Source organism: Eucyclogobius newberryi, unplaced genomic scaffold (genome assembly GCF_026437365.1).
Source record: "Eucyclogobius newberryi isolate DKJ021-1_F unplaced genomic scaffold, fEucNew1.0.hap1 SCAF_19, whole genome shotgun sequence".
NCBI classification, from domain to species: domain Eukaryota; kingdom Metazoa; phylum Chordata; class Actinopteri; order Gobiiformes; family Gobiidae; genus Eucyclogobius; species Eucyclogobius newberryi.
This window is the reverse complement of record NW_027315823.1, coordinates 31,985,557-32,002,050: the sequence shown is the minus strand read 5'-3', so window position 1 is coordinate 32,002,050 and position 16,494 is coordinate 31,985,557. Positions and strand designations below refer to the sequence as shown.

Here is a 16,494-nt window from a genome sequence, read left to right as displayed (position 1 = left end):
CAAAACATGAGATGTTTTCTCTTGAGATTTCATACAATAACTTGACAGCCTCACTGTTCTCTCCACAATTTGAAAAAAATACTAAACAAATGCACTTTCACTGCATATTCATATTGTACTGGATTAACCTGTGCCGATGCATGCACTTAATTTTAAAAAACAATGTCCACTGTTCCTTTGTGGCTCGGATAATAAATCTTTTTTGACCTTTCCGAACAAAGTAATGTCTCAAATAACAGGTTAAAAAGGTCACTGCCGCAGAGAAATGCAGTTTTATCTAGGGATTTTTCAAATTTAAATTTAGCATTAAAGTATGTTTTATTTTATACTGCATGCTTTTCTATTCTACACTCAATTATTTATTATTATTTATCTTATGGTTCATGTTCATCTCCATTGCCATTATTCTAAACAAAATCTCACATCTTTTGAGTGGTGAAAAGTGCTCAAAATGGCGCCTGAAGCTGAAACAATTTAACTAAAACGTAATTATATTTGCTATTTCAGTATGTTGTGTGTGTGCGTGTGTACGTGCGTGCGTTTTTTTAGTACTTTAATATCACCCATAGTGAAGTAGGTCTATATTTCTGTCCCTTTTCTTTCTCGCATGTTCTCTCTGTCCATTTGCAGTTGCTGTTGAGAAAGTAGCTGTCACGCCTGATGCCCTCGAATGAGTCATTGTTTCAGAACTTGGTGTTATTTACAGAAAAGTTCAGTCACATTGAAATCAAAGTTACTTCCAAACGGACACGGCAGATTATATATTTTATTTAAGAAAAGGGGGACTTACAACAATATGACTGTATATAGTATGCTTTATTTTATGACTTTAGATTGTCATACCAAAGACAATGGCAATTATAATATTCAAACTTCAAATAAAATGTACACAAAAGTTTAATAATTTCATTCCAAAGTGTTAAAATTCTGTTTTCAGGCTTTCATAGGCTCAAAACTCGATGCCAATACAAAAAGATCAAATCATCTAAAAACAATTCTGCAAATGATATGCTATTTGTGCTTTTTAGTTGGTACTCGTCTTAGTATTGATTAGTATCTGGGTATCCCTTTATTTTATTTGTATTATTTTTTTTCTTTTTCATTATTTCTTTTTTTTTAACAACCCTTACAAATCTACTCCTTTTGTTCTCCAGTCTTCATTTCTTGACCTGTCCAGAGTTTGAGTGGCAGTAAACGGGCTCTTCAGAAGCAGGACTTTCAGACGGTTCCTCTGTGGCGTCTGTTTGTTTGGGCTTTTCATGTTGACCACCTGCGCCCGCTTCACTTTCAGCCTCACAAACTCAGAGAGGAGCTGTATTGATGTCTTTCATAGTTTTGCTTTAGGAGATTGCACTCTCTTAACTTTCAATTATATTTTTTCACCTCCTGCTATTTTTATCTTGCTTGCTTAATAAATAGGTTTATCTAGGTTTAGCTTAACTGTTACACATTTATCTGTTTACTATTTATATCAACACATTGTTTACCTAAAGCATAGCATTTTATGCAATGATTTGCACATTTGTACATTTGTGTTTGTTCACTTGCTCTATTCGCACACTTTCAGAAAGAAATGATTGCAATTTTTCATAGAGCTTTTTTTTTTTTTAAAGAGGAACGTGTTATTTCAAATCAGGATTCAGTTCTAAACGCATCCAGCAAGGACATTTTAGATTACTGAAATATGTACTGCTAAACTAATTAAATGAAATACTTTTTAATGGGTTGCAATTATTTACATAAAAAGTTCAGACCAACACACATGATCTCTCTGGGTGGAGTTTGCATGTTCTTCCTGTGTTACCGTGGATTCTCTCCGGGTTCTCCCACTGTCCAAACACATGCATGTGGCCACTCTAAATTGGCCTTGTTAAATAAATGTGAGAGTGCATGATTGTGCTGGCCCCTGTCCAGGGTGTGCTCCGCCTAAGGCCCAAAGTCACTGGGATAGGCTCCAGTCACCCGCACAACCCTTAACGGGAACAAGCGGTAGAACATTTATTCATATTGGTGTTGGCAGAGTCAATTATTTCATTGACATCGCAATCTTTACTATTTAATAGTTCTAATTGCAATTTAATTGTGGAATTCTATTCAGTTCCGTTCTGTTTGAATGGAACAATAACTTGAATTAATGCTACTTTAAGAGAGCACTGTGATGACTCTTTATTGAACATTGATCTGTTTGTTTCTCACTTTCTCTTCAGTGTTGAAGTGGTATTTAACAAGAAACCTTTTTATTTCAGCCTCATGAGTCATATTCTTCCATTGCATTTACCTCTATATTGTACTATTTACTTGCTGCTTATAGGCAGTCCATTTATAACACCAAGTCAACTTTCAGAAGCTGTTACTCTCACTGTTATTATAGTGCCACTTATCTGTCATTGTTGTCCATCTTCACTGCAGCAGCAGAACCATCAGCCTCTTCAGCCTGCCCATCTCCTCTTCACAAAAATGTTTCCCCCCAAAGCAAAATTTCTAAGCCCCATTTTCTTCACGTTGCTGATGTTTCTACTAATTGCACCTGACTCATGTGTGTCAATTTAGGTCAGAATTCTTTGTGATCTTGCACACATTCAAGAAGAAACCCCCATGAAAACATGGACATGACATGAAAACGCAAATGTCAAGGTGACCAAAAGCAAGTCAGAATCAAAATCCAATAAAAACCCACCATTGTGCCTGATATGTCAATTTTAAGGAGTTAATCTTGACATATTTACTGTGCGCTTGATGAAAATGTGTTGCTAGGACTGACAAATGTTTTGCTCTGTGGGCAGAATGCAGAGGGCTTCATCATGAGCATCCCCATGCCGGGTCATCCAGTGAACTTCTCTGAGGCCACAGTGTCCCAGGCGCAGAAGGACGTTCAGCAGCTGGAGCGGCTCGTCTCTGAACACGACGTGGTTTTCCTCCTGATGGACACCAGAGAAAGTCGCTGGCTGCCCACAGTCATCGCTGCCAGCAAAAGAAAGGTACTGACAACTAATGACGTGCAGTTAGAGGAGGTCAACTTATTGAAATCTAGATCATATCGTATCATTGTTTTGAAAATGGGTTGAAGGTTGTCTTTATCATTCCCGAGGGGCAATTTGATTCGCAGCAGCAGAACACCACACATACAGACCACTCAGAATAAGAACAAAACAAAACAATACTGATGACGCTAGAGATATTTATACTGTTGCACTACTTCAACTGACTTGCAAGTTAAAAGAAGCTGGAGGAGGGAAGTTGGGGACTTCCTAAAATCAACACGCATCTCTTTGGTCTTGGAAGAGCATGCACATCAAGCGTTAACATCTGACGCCACAGGACCAAGTTCAGTATTCGAGCCGAGTAACACAATGACCGTGTCATCTGCTAATTTTAGTGTGTTGATCCATATATTGGCTTCTGCACTCATTTGTATATTTTGAAACACATACGTAGCATAGGGCCACAAAAACCTGACGATGTTGAATTTGTTGAATGACAAAGTGAATCATCAGAAATTTTGCATTTGACATTGTCTTGTTGAGCCTCCACGCCTTTAATAAGATTAGGAACATTAATATTAGGTTGGTTTAACATCAAAATGCTTGAATCTTCCCAATTTTACAGCAAAAAGTACAACGTTTTGTTGTTTGTCTTAGCAGGAAGCCGGAGGGCCAACAAAAATTGGTCTGAGGGCCGCATTTGGCCCCCGGGCCATAGTTTGGACATGCCTGGGTTAGATATTGTTTATGGTAAAAAATGTTACAAAAAACCTAAACTGATAGATTTAAAAACCTGTTAGAACACATTGCCTGACTGTCACAATCGGTAAACAGGACTATGGCTATTGTCTGCAACATGTAAATTAAAGTCTTCAGTTTGCACTTATTAAAAGACCTGCATATTTTCTCTTGTAAAACAGTGAACTATGTTTGACCCCATTTTGCAAGAGCAGCATTATGTGACAAGTGCTAATTGGTCTTAATTTATATTTATAAGCCCCTTATTCTGGACTTTCTTATTCCATTAGAACAGATTAGTAACTAAAGCATCTTTTCTATCTAATCATTTCTGCTTATTTGAACAGATTTTTTTTAATTAGGAGGTTAACAAGCTGTTGTTTTATTGTTCTTAATGGGGGTTAGTTGATCACAGGAAGTTATTTAGTTTTTTGGTTTACAATTTAGAGTTGCATTGAAAAGGGAAAGTTTGAGCTTACAATGTTTCAGTTTTACATCTTAGTCATATATATTCTGTGAGCAGAGCATGCAAAATTATGTTTATGGTAAGATTTATGACATATTCATGTTCTCTTTTACATGTTCTTATCCCATAATAAGCCAATTGTTTTCGAGTGGCCCAATTTGACAGAGTTTGTATAAGTCTAGACCAGTGTTTCCCAAACGGAGCCTTCTCCAGATAGTGTTTGTTAAATGTTGGCTAGTCCTTAAATCATAGTGTAATAGTTTCAACCCTACTTTAGAGCGGGAATGGTCCAGATAGGTTAAGATCTGGTGGTAAATATTTCTTAGATGTTACTTGGCATAAAAAGTTGAACGTCTGGACTAGATTGCAGATTGATCCGTTGCAGCCAAAAATGTTTAAACATTTCAGAGAACGTGTCGAATACACTTAACGTAATGTATTTAATCGCACTGCATTAGCATTTTTCCATGGCTAATTGCTAAAGTGATCAATTTGAAGTAGACATTTATGCTATCTTAGGATGGGGTGATAAGAGGTGAGGAGAGGGCGAAACAAATTCAGTTAACTTTGCCATTTTTCCTCATATTTATTCTTTACTGATACAACATCATGCCATTAGTTTCGATTAGTCGAACGTTGCAACAGCACCCATTTTTAAATTATATTCTTATTTTTATGACTCAGCATGAGCTGTGTAACAATGGTAGACTCCAGTTAAAGGTTTTGTCTTATTATCCCGTTATCTCCCTGTTTTGTTCCAGGTCAGAACTAATGTGGCCATTTGTAATCTGCAGCAGCCTCAGACCTCACAAAGCCACTCAGCTATTTAGTTTTATTCCTACATTTCTGTGACTTCAACTTTTACTCGGCAAAGAAGTTGTCCTTGTGTCCTTGCCATTTTATTTTTTATGAATTGCCTTGTGTCAGGTGAATTGAGTAATAGGTTACTTCCTGTCCTTTATAGCTTCTCTCTCTAATTTCAATTTAAGGTCAAAGTTTGGCTGCCGTCAAAATGAAATATGCACATCTTTTACATTGCATTTTTGTCAGAAGGATATCCCCGTGTCCACAATGGAAGTCAACGTTTCAAAGTGAATAGGCTGTCATTACGGCATGGCGTAAAATAATTATTGTACATATGCAACAGGAAGACCACAGTCCTGCTTCTTTTATTATGTTATTTTAGATTAATTTAGAATGTCCCAAATATAAAATGATGTTCCACAGTAAGCTATTTCCACTTTTTATAGATAAAAACTGTGTATGGTTTCAGCTGGTGATAAACGCGGCTCTGGGATTCGACACGTTTGTGGTGATGCGTCACGGTCTGAAGAAGTCGCCCGTCACTGACAGCGCTTCGGCCATCTCCTCCACTTCCTGTTCCTCCTCCGCCTCTTCCTGTGCGTCCACTCCAGCTGGCCCTGCCCCCTCCACGCCAGGCTCCTCCCTCTTCTCCAACATCCCCGGACACAAGCTGGGCTGCTACTTCTGCAACGACGTAGTGGCACCGGGAGACGTGAGAACTTGCACTACACGTACAGCATTACAAAGACAATTAGTGAAGGTCGATGCATTAAAAATCATTATCATTTCCTTTGGTGGGATAGAACCTAAATGTTAAGCAGTCGAGTGGCAGTTCTAAGAAAATAAAGGCGCTGACAGGTATTTTTATTTCAGATAATAACTATTGTGTAAATTAGATGATATTTTCTTCATACAGTATGGTTGCTACTAACAGTTTGGGGTTTTCCTGCACTTATTGCTGCATTATGACTAGTTTGAAAGACGAATGATAAATCACTGAGTCCGCTTTTTCGCAGCGTTTAATAGAACTGACCAGTAAGGTTTGTTTTTAGCCTCCTCAAAAGAGAAATGTTATTTTTTTTGTTTTAGAACCAACTGATTCGAATTCATCTCCACATCAGGTGAAGTGTGGAAGTCGGGCAGCAGCTTTTGAGTTCTCCAATAATTTTTTGTAATCTCTGTGTGCGTTCACGTTCACTCATAAAAGAAACATTTTCCCCAGTTCCTGAAGACCATCTGCTGCCCATGTCCAACCAGAAAATAAAATACTGTTATAAATTTCACCAAAATTGTCAAGCTAGGGAAAGCTAGGAAATAATTGTATGTTCATATAATTATGTTACATATGTTTTAGTGAAAAGAGTTACAGTCATTTAATACAATTTAAAAAAGAAAAAAAAAACATAGGTACATTTGAAGGGAGGTTTGTCTCTTGCAAAATGTACACCGTTGACCACCATTTGCACCTTAAAATGTGAAATGAATTCAAATCATAAAGGAAATAAAAGGTTTTTAACAGTTTTAAGAGTGTGCAGTAAAAACACATCCAAACATGTTGTAATTGGTTTGCTAATTTGTTTGTGTGGGACAGACGAAGCCTTGTTATATCCTGTGGGCTTTGCTGCATCACAGGTCAACATCTTTTACGCTCACACTTTTAAATTGACTTCACAATGACAATAACAGTTGAGTGAATGTGTTATTTTTTTCTTTTTTGTGTGGGCGTACGCAAACCAAATGAAACATAACTTTTGAATGCAGCAAATGGGAAGGTGAGGACTGTTGCCGGGGAAAATGAGTTACACCAAATCTTGAAAAACTTTTTGACAAATGGCCACAGTTAACCTTCAACAGTTTTGTCCTTGTGTTCTCATTTCCAGGGAAGGGTACATTTTCTGTCACTGTCACTTTCCTCTGTCTCACTCCCTAAAATCTCGAGCTGTGTATGGAACTATCTGAAGTGGCTCTTTCTCAGAATTTCAGTCTGAAGACCACTTTACATTTGTCGTCTGCTCTGACTCCGCTGTCCTCTGCCTCCTCTTCAGAATATGAAAGCACAGTCTTTTACGTTGGAGAGACCGAGATTGCTGTCCTCATACGCCTCATATGTGTTTGTGTTGTTGTGCAGCTTGTAAAATACATACAATTTACAACTTTACAATTAAAGACGTTCGTTTTCTGGTAGAGGGTCTGTTCTGGTCACAGGAAGACAAAAGAAAGGCTGCCAGTCTGCCCAATTCTTTAACAAACAAAAACATTTCAAAGGAGTAAAGAACATTTCAGATCCTTCACCTGAAAACTTCAATATGCCCCTTGAGAATAGCTTAAAAAAAAGAAATCTTTCAGAACCCGGATTTTTATTTCTCAAAATATTTGCTTTTGTTTTTGCGTAAAACTTGTACTAATCACCACAGATAATATCCAATCAAATTTAACCATATGCACCTAGAACTGGAACAGTACCGAGTTTATTTACATAAAACGTCTCTCTCTGGAAGTAGAATGGAGTTACACAGTAAATACATCCAACGTCTTTTTAAGTGGTCTATTTGTAATTATAATTCACACACCGCCCTCGTGTGTTTTTCCACTACATCAAATCTCAATTTAAATCCCATTTGTTGTATTAGTGTCACGTTACAAAACATCCACCAACCTTGTAATAATGTCCTACTGTTCCTCTCAGTCTTTGTGGCCCAAGGGAGATTCAATATCATTTACAAATCGTTCAAAATGCGTTTTTTGAAGCCCAGATCCATTTGTAAGATTTGTTCTCCTCTAAATGTCTTTTAGCTGCAGTCTGCTATCAAGGAAAAACAAAAGTCATATTGAAATTACCATTTAAATTGGACACGCCACGAGATAAAGATGTCGATTGTGACTAACTGGAAATCAGGATTACATAAGCGGAAGGCTGCTAAATGTCACTGGATACGGTTGTGTCAACATGGAGTATGTTCAGGATGAAACCAACTATCCTACGCATCAGAAGTAATTCCAGTATTTTACTATTTATACGTTTCTGTTTGATCTTGGGTTTTACATTATTTCTTACTGGTCTCAAACAAAAGGCAAGATAACTCAAAACAAGAACAATTCATTTTAACTCGTGTATACATTCCCTTTTCCATGTTTACTTTACATTAAGCTTACCCTACAGCTCTCTGATTTAAGTAGGATATGTGGTTCTTTACAAATTAGAACTACATGTCCTGGCTAAAAGGCTGTGGCCCACTATATTTTTACTACATATTCGTTAGCCTTCATGCTAATCTCAGCACCAATTGCTACGTAAAACAATGCTACACATGGAAATATTTTATAACAAATCTCCGGTGATCCTGAAAAATAAACAAAAAATACATGTTTAATTGTGGTAAAATGGGCTGCGGAAGAGTCCATGTAGCTTGGCAGCCTCACTGTAAGAATGTTTTATAGCATTTTTGAGCAATAAAAATACAACTTTATGAACAAATGCTAGCCATTCATATGTTTAAATCTGTGGCCAGGCAAAGCAATGACCTCTCCATACAGACAAGCTGGTAGTGTACCCTCCTGTGACACGCCTTTAACAAACTGTTTTTGCTGTGTCCAGTCGACCCGGGACCGCACCCTGGACCAGCAGTGCACCGTGAGCAGACCCGGACTGGCCATGATCGCTGGCGCTCTGGCGGTCGAGATGATGGTGTCGATACTACAGCACAGCGAAGGGTGGGACTGCTCAAAACATGAACAACACATTCATTCAGGAAGTTTGATTTCATAAAGCTCGTCACATACTAAACCAGAGGAATGTAATAGATGATGTAAACAAGAGAAATAAGAATGTCACTGTTTGGAGATAAATTCCACCAACAATTGTGAATAATCGTGAAACTGTGATGTTTCTTCTTCTATTATAACATTTGCATTAACAACAATTGTCCTCAAATATATGCTTGAGTTAATAGGTCAGTGTCAATAATGTCTTGGTGCATCCTCTAACTGAACTTTGCTTAATGTTATTAATATTATTAGGATTTTAATGAACCTCTAGCTTCAAACCCACCGTTACAATAATATTCTATTTCACTTGAAAGACTTTGAGGCTTTTTGTTTTCCTCTTCCTTGAATTAACTTGCGTGTTAAAGTTGATATCTATTGTAGGTATTACACAAAATGCCGTTCCTGATCCAAACCTCTAGACTTTCTCCATCTGCTTTCGCTTGGCAGCTTTCTTTTTGCTGGATTTCACATGACATCACAATCCTTTGGCCTATTCATGGGTTTCAGCTTACTGTTCCGGAAGATAATTTGTTTCATCAGATTTTGAATCAGATTTTGACTCTTTAATGCTGGCAAATGTCAAACTCTGAATTTTTAACTCTGATTAAAACATGTCTGAATTGTTTTTATTCTAAATTTCACTCACATTTCACACTATACATTTTCTATGTATCACACCACCTCCTTGTGCAGTCAGTGAAGGGTTTTCACAACAAAGATCCAACATGCCAATATTTACTCACTCAAATTATCTTCCATATACATTTTAACGGTCCTAATTGTTCATTATTCTGAAACCCAAGGATATTCAGATGGAGAAAAATAAGTTAACGTGTAGAAAGGGAAATCCTCATAATCATTAATAATTGATTGGTCTTTTTACAGTGGAATTGATGCACAGTGCGTTTGATATTTCTTTTGTGTATTGTGTGTTTGTCAGTTTTAATGGGTATATTTTGTCCCATTGAAAACAGAAAACTGCTCCATTAATCAAAGTTTTCTTCCAAATGCATCAGTGCTGTCCATTTCCCACTCACACAGTTGCTCTAAAAGCTCAAGCCACAAGTTCCCATGGCAATATCAGTATTTTTGACACTTATCTCTAACGGTTACAGTGTTTTTAATAAGCAGAAAAGGTCCTTTGTTGAGGACTTGGTGGTAATGCGAGTGTGAGTGTATATGTGCTATATGTGCCATATGTGCCATAGTAAGTGGACACGCGCTGCGTCGGATAAGGCCAGTTCTCTTTCTCTTCTGAGGTTTCAGCTGGTCAGACATGACAAATCAAAGAAAAGAGGGAAGAGACTGCAGTTTTTTTTATTTAGTACTTTTAAACGTTTCAAAAAGACTGAATCCAGTAAGGTTATTTATTGAGACGGGGACTGTGCACAATATAAACTCGACGATATTGAGCTTGTGACCCTGTCTTCATTCCTCTGTTACCCTCATTGTTGACATTGTTTATGCAGTGTTTAGCCGCTCAAAACTACTATTTGTGGTTGTTAAAATTGTTTTAATAAGTCCCTCGACCTGCTCCCACTTCATAAGTACCAACACTTCATAATACAAAGGTTAAGGTATAGGTCAAATACTACTCTAAATGTTCAGATAATGGTGTTGAAATAGAACAATAGGTTTTCCCCAAACAATAAATGTGTATAATTTGTTATCGATGGGTTTCAGAGAGAGATGAAAATCTAGCAGCGTTGCCATAGCAATTAACTATTCAAAAAAGCTAGTCCTCTTTCAACAAAAATACTTTTTGTTGATATTTTGTGAAACAGCCGTGGTTAAAAGTTAATGAAATGTATATTGAAAGCCATTTTATTTGTTTGTACTGGCAAAATGAAATCAAATTGTGTGTGATTCATATCTTGCACTGCGACATACTTACCTTTCTATTCCCTTTACCTAACCTTGTCATTTTTGCAGTGGGTACGCGGTGGCCAGCAGCAGTGACGACAGGATGAATGAGCCTCCCACTTCCCTGGGTTTAGTGCCACACCAGGTTAGTCACTGATTTTCTTTCTCTGCCTGTCTCTCCTCACACTCATTTCCACAGAGTGACGCATTTGTGTAGAAAAGTCTTATATAGCTATTTCAAAGCCTTTTTCAAATAATTTGACCAAATTAGACAAAACAATATCATTATCTCGACACACGTCATGCCTGGTAACAGCAGATTGCATTGTGTGTGTGTGTGCGTGCGCGTAATTAGATGGATTGAAACGGAAATTAATACATTGATCTCAAGAAATTACAGCACCAATTTTTGTCTCAAATGTGAATTATTATATATCAAAATAAGATATTATTTAGATACATGTAAACAATACCTGGATTGTACAAAACATTTTATTGGAGAGTGAATACCAGCTATAACACTAGTTCAAAGCTTTCATTTCATTTTAATTTACTGACAATATTTATTACTGGTACAAACTATTGATTAAAATGTGTCATCTTAGATTTGGCATATTTTGTAATAGACGTTTTTATTGCAATAGCATCATAATAAATAAAAGAATGCCAAAGCGTTGAACATACTGAGAGTAGCTTGGACCACACGCGGAGCGCTGCAGAGGAGGCGGCTTTTTTTTTCCTGTAAAAATTGTGTGAACTCTTAAACTAGCGCTCAAACCCTGCTCCAACACCAGTCGAAATGAGTCTGAGCGAGGCGGTAAACTATGCTTTTAACCGGCACAAAATGGGACAATTTCACACTGCTATCCTTTCTCCTTCTCTCCTGCTATTCTTTTTCTTATTCCGTTTCTGATTTTAAACCCTATAAACGTCATCCACTCGGCATCAGCACTTGTGTCTGCTGTGTTTGATTTGACATCCTAATATTTCTCTCGCGCTCTTGACAAAGTGAAGCACTGCAGCAGAAATAATGGTACTTTTAGACTCATTGGGCATCACAGTGGGAACAAGCTGGAGACGGACAGTTCTGCCGCTGTCCAAAAATGGTAATGAACTGAAATTGTGAAACATTTTGTCTGCGGATGTAAGCAGGAGCTAGCCAGGACCAAACCAGGTCTGAATGTGGATTAAATAAGATCCAAACCAGGACCTCATTCAGGATTTTACCAAGTAGAATCCAAACTAAGACTAAAGATGGTTTGAGCCCTGTTTAGCCCTGTTTGTTTGGTCCCGTTCTAGTCCTGGTTTAGTCAAGGTCTAGTCCAGGGTTCTAGGTATATCCCAATTTTCATGTTTTGCAAGTGTGGACACAACCCAATTTGATTTAGACTACCGGTAAGCATGGTTAAATAATGATAAAACTAGGACTAAAATCAGGATCAATCTCAAACTAAACCAGGCTTAAACTATGCCAAACATGCCAAGTAGAGATGCACCGATTCCAAAATTCTTGGCCGATACCGATTTCCGGTTTTTAAGGAGGTTGGACCTGCCAAAACCGATTTTTCCGATACCGATTTTCCCACAAACTACCCAGTATTATATATGTGAAAAAGATGCATGTATACAGGACACACATTTTATAATATGAAATGTAATTTATTTTGTGGAAAAATATAAAAATAAATAACTATATATAAAAATAATATATAAATACAGAACTATATACTAACTAATATGGCCTGGAGAAGAGTGGGGGAGCTCCAGTGGTTCCAGATTGAAATCAAATGAACTAATTTCATATAGTAATTTATACATTTGTAATTTTACACATTCTTTTGAATGAGCTGGGACCCTCTGCAGGAGAGGAAGGCGATGGAACATGAGGAGGGTCAGTCCCAGAGCGCTGCCAGCACCTCCCTCTCAAAGCTGGAGGACTCTGGCTCCAGGACCGTTTCCTCGTGGTTCTACAAAAAAAAACACACATTGCAATTTAGATGACACAGGCTAAAAATCAAATTGTAATCCAACCAAATGCTTTTACACCTGTGGGTGCAGCAGAAGGGCTAGCATCACCTGAAGGAGCAGGAGCAGCAGGGGCAGGGGCAGGAGCAACAGGGACAGGAGCAGGAGCAACAGGGGCAGGAGCAACAGGGGCAGGAGCAACAGGGGCAGGAGCAACAGGGGCAGGAGCAGCAGGGGCAGGAGCAACAGGAGCAGGAGCAACAGGAGCAGCAGGAGCGACAGGAGCAGCAGGGGCAACAGGGAGGGCTGAAGGCAAATCCAGATCTTAAAGAACATTGTACAGCAGTTATATTTGAGCCCAGTACATTTACTGCAATATTATTCAAACTTTTACTATTATAATACAGCATATTAAATGAGGCACATATGTTGCCAATATCATTTTCCAGTTTCATCAGCTCTTTGATAACTTCACACACTCACTAGAAGCACAATGAGCTGTGCACTATAGATTCTAGAGCACTATAGATTCTAGAGCACAGCTCATTGTGTGAACATGTCTTTGAGGCTGTGGGACAATTAAATAGTCCTGACATTAGATTGTAGTCACTCATTTCGCTCTTCGAGTCAGTAATTTAAGTTTTGTATCTACGTCATGTATGTCTCAAATGCATCAAAGTGTTTTTAAAGTCTCATTTCAAAGTGGATGAGATCTCTTGTTAGCATTAGCTCGTAGCCTAGCTCTCCTAGTTGAGCAGAACAACAACAACTAACTCTTCTGACAGCCCTGCTGCTGCTTCTTCTGGCCCCTTCATATAATGTGTACTCTTCTACAGATAACTCTGAATAAACACATTAACTCGTCAAACACAAACCAGCGCAAATTATTTTGACCGCATCAACTATCAACACGTCTCAAAGTTGTAATAACTTACCCCACAGTCCAGTCTCCTCTGATCCTCCTCCAGGCTCGTCCTTCTTGTATTCCAACAAAGTTGAACAAATCTGAACTTTTCTGCGACGAACAATTTTAACGCTTTGAAGCTTCTGCGCCTGTCAAAGCTTTTGTCTAGAGCGGAAAACACCAAAACGCACCTCTGCGCCGCGCTCCACGGCGAAAAAGCCGAAAACGCAGGAGGTGTTCGACACGCGTTTACATAGACTTGAGTGTAAAGTGGCTCTGAAAGACTCTTGTAGTTTTTAGTTGTTTTGCTCTGGGCGCGTTGAGCTGCTGCGCACCGCGCATGCGCGCATGCGGGTCAGTTTGGATCGGCCGAAAACCGGCAATTACAACATGGACCGGCCGGTCACCGATTCTGGCCGATTCAGCATAAAACCGGCTTTTTAAATCGGCGGCCGATTGATCGGTGCATCTCTAATGCCAAGTAATATTTAAAAAAAATATGACTTGGCAACCGTCTGCTCTTGTATCCTTTATAAAGATGACGTGAAATGAACTAGATAATAGATTCAATAGCCTATATTTGACAGAAAAGTCGAATGAAAATAATTTCCCACTCCTAGTCTAGAATCTAGAATTTATTCAGTTAACAATGTATTTTGAAAGTCTCAATGTACAATAAGAAATTATCGTTTGACTAGTCGACTAATCGGAAAAATAATAGATGTCTGGTCGACTTCTAACTTAACCAGAAGTATCTTACTTAACTTAATTCTGTCAAAGGATCCAAAGCAAAACTAGAAAGAAGTCATGATTAACTTAACATAACCCAGGACTAAACTCAAATGAAAAAAACTGGACACAACCTGGACTTAACCAGATCCTGTCCCAAGTTTTATTTGACTTTTTATAAAGCAGCGTTCACAGACGAGCAGAGGTGGGTACAAAAATATGTACCAAGTAAGAGTAACGTTGCTTTAAATAATATTACTCAAGTAGAAGTAAAAAGTAGGGGCCCAAATGATTACTATTTATATTCTTACTTGAGTACTAAGTTACAGTTTGGACGTAAAATGTATTCAAGACATAATTTATGATTTGAGTTCATGTAATTGTACAGACAAAACATAAAATGATAAACTGACACAAAAACGGCTCCGATCTGAAAGAGTTTGAATCATTTCACGTTCATATATATCTTTTGACGCTATAGAATTACTCACAGTTGGAAAATTAACTAAAACTTTTACTCAAGGGCACTTTTACTTTTAACAAATATGACTCAAGTAGAGGTAAAAGTGTGAAACAAAACCCCAGTGGCTCCCACAGCACAGTTTGGGACGCGCTGGACATATAATCCACAGCTGTTCAGACTCAGTTCAGTGCTCTGGTGACTACTTTCACACTCTCCCCATGTCGCGTCTCCATTTGCATCATCATCATCAGTATTCATCGCCCTCTGAATCTGAATTTGCTCCGGCGCTCGACACCTCTGCAGCTTGTGGCATTTCAACCAAATAAATTGGAAAATGGCAATGCAAATAGACTGAGTGCATGTGCGTGTGTACGAGCTCGAAGAGGTCAAAGAGAGAGGGAACTAATGATGTCCTGACAGAAAATGTACAGAAATAATATGTTTGGAAGATTGCTGTATGTATGTATGTGTGAAGATGAATGTGTGTGTGTGTGTGTGTGTGTGTGTGTGTGTGTGTGTGTGTGCGACTGATACAAACCTTTGCACTGGCTGTAAGATGCTTCAAGTTGTTTGCGGTTGTGCAACAGTGACAACTAGTGTCTAACTTTAGTATTAATAATTCACTTGTATAAATATTTTGTGGATTATGAATATTATTTTGACGCAATGTCATTAATATACGGCAAGCTGTTGATCAGTCAGATTGTAGCACTGATGGGGTGTAAGAATAAACCAAATAAAGGTACCAGAAAACTAAACATCTTTTTTAATGTCCTTTGCTCTTACAGAAATAATGTTTGGAGTCTGGGCATGTCACATTCCTTCACATTACAGAGTTTTTTTGTTGCTTTAATTTTAGTTGTACATACATTTCTGTCAACTGTTCTGCTTAATTATAAGTGTGTTATAAGTGGACGCAGTAGACACAGGTTTGTGCAGTGGCGTGTCTAAGTATTGCATGAGTCACGTGAGGATAGAAGCTCCAGATATGGCGTTGGAACCCTAAATTTGCATACAGGTTCACATGGTTGCTTCAGGTAGATTTTTTTTAGATTTTGATCTTGTCCTTCAGGTGAACCAGTTTTTCTTTTCATCGATGTTCAGTGGGTCAAAAATGTGCGAGTTGCAGAAAAAGAAGAATAGTAATATTAACAGTGGCTCTTGCCATTATATGGCTCGAGCCAAATGACTAGATACACATTTTAAGACATTTTGCCACTCATCCAATTAGCTTCAGTTCATCTGACAGAGAACTGGAGAGGGAGGAGCTAACTACTCACTGACTAATGGTTTACAGTTATCTGTCATTAATTTAGTCAGTTCAACTACTCTTGACTGTAAACATTTCAGTTTATATTAGTTTCAGTGTAGTTATCTCCTCCTTTCCGCAGTGACTCACCAGTTTTCCTTCAAATATACTGAAGAAGCTCTTTAATGAGTGTCAAAACATCTTCAATCTTAAAACGTTCGTCCAGTGTATTATTTTATCACACCCCAAAACCATATGACTATTGTTCTTGTGTCGTAGTTAAAACACAAAATGGCAGATAAAGACTGCTCAGGTGTTATATTCCTTATGGGCTGTATCTGTTGCTGGTGCAAAAGTATTTCAAAAGTATTTTCAATAATCTGGAAAGTATTGGCGTTAAATAAGAAATATATCTGCAGTTTTCTTTCCACGCTCTTCATCTGACTCACTCTTCTCCCACATCTTCATAATGACTTTCATGAAATGATCACCTCATATGCACTTCCTGTTACCTTTTTATCAAGCAGATTTTTAATTAAAAACCTCCAGATGCATCTAAAATAGAGA

At 38.0% G+C, this 16,494-nt stretch overlaps 1 protein-coding gene across 1 annotated transcript in view; it reads left to right on the top strand.

Annotated features, from left to right (window-relative positions):
- atg7 (ATG7 autophagy related 7 homolog (S. cerevisiae)) overlaps positions 1–16,494 on the top strand; it is an 81,060-nt gene that overhangs the window by 20,912 nt on the left and 43,654 nt on the right. The window contains exons 13-16 of the mRNA XM_072452666.1: positions 2,784–2,978; positions 5,459–5,701; positions 8,585–8,700; positions 10,687–10,762. Of these exons, the coding sequence (XP_072308767.1) occupies positions 2,784–2,978; positions 5,459–5,701; positions 8,585–8,700; positions 10,687–10,762 (630 nt within the window). The remainder of the gene's footprint in view (positions 1–2,783; positions 2,979–5,458; positions 5,702–8,584; positions 8,701–10,686; positions 10,763–16,494) is intronic.